The sequence below is a fragment of the Apus apus genome, chromosome 24, assembly GCF_020740795.1.
Source record: "Apus apus isolate bApuApu2 chromosome 24, bApuApu2.pri.cur, whole genome shotgun sequence".
Lineage (NCBI taxonomy): Eukaryota > Metazoa > Chordata > Aves > Apodiformes > Apodidae > Apus > Apus apus.
This window is the reverse complement of record NC_067305.1, coordinates 410,588-416,599: the sequence shown is the minus strand read 5'-3', so window position 1 is coordinate 416,599 and position 6,012 is coordinate 410,588. Positions and strand designations below refer to the sequence as shown.

General features: G+C 37.3%; 1 protein-coding gene across 1 annotated transcript; it reads right to left on the bottom strand.

Annotated features, from left to right (window-relative positions):
• Window positions 1–2,432: 2,432 nt before the first annotated feature.
• LOC127394147 (olfactory receptor 2A12-like) lies at window positions 2,433–3,995 on the bottom strand. The gene is made up of 2 exons (XM_051639957.1): window positions 3,084–3,995; window positions 2,433–2,474 (listed from the first exon to the last, which is right to left on the bottom strand). The coding sequence occupies exons 1-2, from the start codon at window positions 3,993–3,995 to the stop codon at window positions 2,433–2,435; spliced, it is 954 nt and encodes a 317-aa protein (XP_051495917.1).
• Window positions 3,996–6,012: the final 2,017 nt, after the last annotated feature.

The following is a 6,012-nucleotide window of genomic DNA, read 5'->3' as shown; positions in this document are numbered from 1 at the left end:
TCTGGAAATGTTTAGATTACTCCAAAAGGTTGTCCAGATACGTGCAGTGACTTGAGATCATACTTGGGAATCACGACTCGGGAATGAAGTGGTGGTAAAGCTATAGATAATGTAGAGTCATTTGCCGGCGGTGAGGGAAGCAAGCAGTCCAGAATCAATGTGATTGATAAAGCAAGCTTCAATTTATTGAATACACAGTGTTACTTTTATACCCTTTTCCAAAACTACTTGTAGTGATTTCATTGGATAGTCATGATATCATCAGATAGCTCTATTTACATGCTCCACCTTCTATATGGTCTCAGGGTTCTTCCTTATTCTCTATTATTCTACTTCTCTATATTGTCCTTGTGTTAGTTTCCTTGTTACATTCTTATATACAAGGCCCAATGCCTACCTTTGTTAAGCTAACCAAGAGACTGCTTATACTTGTGTTAGGCTAACAAAGAGATTGCTTGTACAGTTGCTACTTGTGTTAAACTCTCAAGGAGATTGCAAGGACCCATGGCCTTGCTGCTCAAGCCATTCTTCAACAGTCATTTTTATATACTTTTGTTAGAATAAAATGTATCATTACAGAAGAGAGTTTTTTTCTTCAACAAGCAGTTCAGAGTGAGCCCAGATGAGTGATTTAGACAGCTATGTCTGTGAAGAACTTTTCCTCCATCTAAAAATATTCTGATGGCTCACATCCTTTGTTGTTGTTGTTACTTTATCTGAGAATATGTATAATAATATCAGAATATTATGTTTTTTCCATGCTTTCTATATAGATATATTCGTGCTATTCTATGATTTTCAAAACTGAGAAAAAATTGGCATTGTTAATATTTGACTATATTCTCATTTACCTAAGAAATTTGAAAAAATAATTGTAGATTCATATTTAATTTACAGTACACATTTTGTACTACAAGTTGGTTGGTGTTGTCTGATTACTAAATTATTTAGTATTAACTGCTTATCCCATGAACTTAACTGAAGTTAAAGGCATAATGGAAAAATTGCTATTTTATCAATTGCAAACAGTTATTCTGACAAGCAGAAATTGTCAAACAGCTATGGAAACTGAGCCAATGAAGAAGATTAAAGTGAAAATAAACTAACCTTCTGAATAAGCAAATAAATAAATTAATATAGTTCAGTTGTTTGTTACTGTTTTTTCTACTGTGTGGAGTGGATTGAGATGGAGCAGAGATATCTTCCTTCCCCTGAAACAAAGAACGATAATCCTTTGACCTAGTACAGAGTTTAACACTGTTCACTACTTACAGATGAATTTTACTCTGTTTTAATTGAGATTTATGAGACAAATTTGGGATTTCCAAGCTTACTGAGGGTACCTGGATACCAGCTGCTTTGTATAAAACAGGATCAAAGTGGAATTCATCTCACTTGGATTTAGATATCTAAAATACTGTCTGAATTTGCCAGCTTGTCACAGATGAGAAAAGAGGGCCTTAAGGTTGCTTAAAGAATCACCAACAAAAATATTAGGAAATCTAAATTTTTTAAAAAATTAATTATTTTTAACATAGATATAAAAAAAGTATTTTAAAATTTTAATATTTTTAATATAGATTTATAAAAATGTGACTCAACAGAATTCAGTGGCAAGGTTCACTCTAATACCATGTGAAAGGAACATGTAGGGGTTGGAATTGGATTGTAGTGATTTGCTCAGGGATCAGTTGAAAGAATGAGGAACAGTGGAAAGAATGAGGAAGGCTCTTCTGTTGAGTCACAACGATCAAAATGGAGCCCCTTGCTTTCTAAACTTCTCAGACAGGAGTCTGGGTATGGCTGGATCCACTCCTAGTCTCAGACTTTGTCAATGGTTTATGACTAAAGGGTTTAGGTGTAGGGATTTCAGTGTAGTGCTTTAATATAAAATTATGGGTCTGGTGTGAATTTCAGGTTGAATGACATTATTATAACAAATTATGAAAAGTCACTTTGCTCTACTTGTTGAACCTGTTGCTCAGATGCTAAAGGAACAGAAGAGTTGTATATACAACCCCTGTAGGGTGGGGTTAGACTAGACAGACAGCAAAATTGACCAAAGTATTCCATTCCATATATCTATGCAAGCTCTGTGTAAGGTCAGAAATCACAGAAAACAACTTCCGTCCTGCTTCTTCCCTTCTCTCCTGTCCATGACCGGTGTCCAGGGAGGACTCCATCCATCCATCCCCGTTGATCTCCAGGCCCGTGCACCCTGTTCCTTATCACTCTCCCCTCAGCTCCTGTCTGCTCCCCAGCCACTGGCAGCTCCGGGACATTTTGGGGCTGCTCACAGCTCAGGAGGTGCTGGGAGAGCTTCTGAGGGTAGGCGGAGGCAAGGGGATTTGAACATTCTTGAACATATTTGTATATCTTGTACATATTTTCATTTATCATTAGTATTTAATTAAAGCTGTCTAGCTTACTTTTCAATCAAAAAAAATCTCTCTTCTTCTTATGTCTCTCCTTCCCTACCTGGGAGGGGGAGGGGATTGAGAGCATTGTTGTCACTGGTTTTATTGCTGATCCTGAGCCAAACTGTCACTAGATGATGTTTAAGGTCCCCCAACCATTCTATGGTTCTATGAAAAGAATGGCACACACAGTTCCCATCTCCCAGTGAACCTTATCTTAGCCTATTTCACTTAGTCTTTTTTTTTAGACATTGTCCTAAGGCAAAGAGATAGAAGAATATTCATGCACTTACGTTCTAGTAACACCACACTTACTATTAAAACATGGGATTTCAGGAGAAAAAAATAATGTAATAACTTTAGAAAGATGTGGTTTAGACATCGGTATATGACATTGGAGAAAATAGGCAATTTTAGAGTAAAGTTTATTTAATTACTTCAGACGCCTCATTTAATGTTTTGAATTTCATAGTGCTTGCGCTGGTTTTCCCTAATAACTGTAAAGGCAGTCCAGCATGTGCAGTTCAGATGGCCATTTCTCCACAGTAAGTGTACGCACTTATGAATCCAACCCTATATGATCAAATAGTAGTTATATACATAAACACCTCTCTCAGACATATCCTGTGTTGCTTAGGGCCATGCTTCCATTCTAATAAGCCTTACCAATGCTTTCTTGACCTCCGTGTTCCTCAGGCTGTAAATAATTGGATTTAACATTGGGGTAAGAATATTGTATACAATGGAGATTATTTTGTCCTTCTGAGGCAAATGGAAAGCGTTTGGTTTCATGTATGTGTAGATGGCACTTCCATAGAACAGAACTACAACCATCAAATGTGAAAGGCAGGTGGAAAAAGCTTTTTCTCTTCCCTTGGCAGAGTTTATCTTAAAAATAGCTACCAAAATATTCATGTAGGAGAAAACAATGAAAGTGATAGGCATCAGCAGGGTGAAGAGACATCCCACTTGAGTGACCAGCTTGATTAGATATGTATCTGCACATGCCAGCTGCAGTACAGCAGGCATCTCACAGAAGAAGTGATCAATCACACTGGGACCACAGTAAGGCAGCCTCCATGTCAGGACAGTGTGTGCAATTGGCAGTACAAGGCCACTTACCCATGAGAGTGAAGCTAATATGACACACTTCCTGTTGCTCATGGTCGTTGTGTAGTGGAGTGGGAGACATATGGCCACATGTCGGTCATAGGCCATGACTGCCAGAAGGATGCATTCAGTAGTTGCCAGCACAAGAAACAGGTACATTTGAACTGCACAGCCAGTTAATGAGATAGTTCTTCTCTGAGCTAGGCGGCTTATGAGCAATGGAATAAAAGTGCTGGAAGGGTAACATATATCTATAAGCGACAAATGCCTGAGGAAGTAGTACATTGGCAAATGCAGATGAGGGTCCAGGTGGATAAGACAGAAGATAATTAAGTTTCCTATCAATGTTATAATGTAGATAAGGGTGAAGAAGGCAAGTATGAATTGCTGCAACTTTGGATCACCAGGCAGACCTAAGAGGGTGAATTCTGCCAGTAGTGTTTGATTGTTGCTTCCATTTGGAACCATGCTTTCTTCAGTGATCGAAGTAAATAGCCTGTGATAGAGAGATAAGTAAGATATTAAATAACCATGGCTGTCCTATGCATGGAATTTTCTTTCTCCAACACAATTTTGAACACAACATACAGATAACGGGGTTCTTATAGAAGTGTACAGTTTAGAAATCCTCATATGAACTGATTGTCCAGCCTCCATTGATACACAAAAAATACAGAAATATAGATACAGAAAAAATAGTCTGTGTGATCTATCTCATCACTCTATCAAACAAAAAAAATACAATCACAGATTATAATTCCAGAAAACTGGAAAATAATATATGGTTGTCTTATTGAATGTTCCTTTTTTTACCTTGTGATTTTGGGAAAAAATAATACAGTACCTTATCCCTTCATGTGCAGGGTATGTCCTGAGTTGTCTTTGCTTATTTCTCAGCTAGAAATAGTAATACAAAAGGGTGTAGCCCATACACTACTAATTCTATTTATGAAGTTTTTGGCTAAAAATGTGCTTTCTTGACTACATGAATGATATTTTTTGTTGTTTAATAGAAAAGTAAAATTTATCTTGTGTAATTTATAAGATAAATTCTACTAATGCTTGGATTTTTTATAGCTAAATCTGTCACTATTATCTATTCACTTGGAGACTCTCAAGAACTACTCACTGAGGTATTGCTGTTTCTTATATGGAAGAAAGAGAAAATACTTACCATGATCTTAGCTAATATCTAGAGAAAAACAGAAAAATATGGGATAGAATTTATTTGGAGATTTTTATTTTCTATTCAATAACCACAGAAAGCAAAACAGAATTAGAAAAGTAATTTTACACAACTTATGTCAGGACTATGACATCCCAATTCATATTACAAATACTGCATTCTTAATCTCTGGAAAAGCTGCTACTCAAAGAAATTTGATTTTAACTACTTGGGAAATTCTTCTCTAAAGAGTTTCAAGTATTTTTCATGGCTGGTTCTAAAATATATAATACAGATTAGCTTGTGTAGAGATATATTAACACATGTAGACATACTAATATGATATTATTTAATTAAACTAATTAAAAATACAAGGAAACCATAGCATACTGTGAAGCTCTTGCTGGACTTCTATAGCCAAATATCTTGTCTTTGGTGTTCCAGGAGAGGAGTTGTCAATAATTTTCCATCTGTAAGTGTATTTCTGATTTCCATTCTTCCTAATTCACTGTGATACTCAGAAAGCAAAACCACAGTTTTTGAAGAACTGTTTTCATGCTTCATTCATGGGCAGAACTGACAGAGAGAAAACTGCATCTTCTGTGTAGAATTGCTATGGGGATCTGATTAGGAGTTTCACTAGCTTAAAAAGATTGAAGATAGGAGCAGGAAACTTCCTTATGTATTTTCTCTTACGCCATCTGGGATATGTTCCCTAGAGCACAGCTTAAAAAAAAAACAAACAACAGGGAGAACAAATAAAGGGCTCTAAAGTGAGTTTATAGCACAGAATCTTGGAGGTCACCTATCCTGAGATCTCAACTGGGCTTGCATGGTGCTTTTTCAGGTTTTAGCTACATGTGCACTGTTGTGCTGGTTGAGGACATCTAGATCATGCTTGGATAAATTGTCCATAATTTTCAGTAGAATCATAAAATCATTGAATTATTTGGGTTAGAAGGGGCATTTAAAGATCACAGAATCACAAAGGCTGGAAAAGACCTTTAAGATCATCACGTCCAGCCTATGACCTGACACCACCACGTCAGCCAGACCATCGCTCCACCACTTCCCTGGGCAGTTCATTTCTATGTCTGATAACCCTCTCCATGAGGAAGTGCTTCCTATTATCCAGCCTAAACCTCCCCTGGAGCAGCTTCAGGCCAGACCCTCTTGTCTGGTTGCCTGGAAAAAGAGCCCAGACCCCACCTGACCACAACCTCCCTTCAGATAGTTGTAGAGTTTGAGAAGATCCCCCTTGAGTCTCCTCTTCTCCAACCCCAGCTCCCTCAGCCTATCTCTATAAGACTTCCTCTCTGG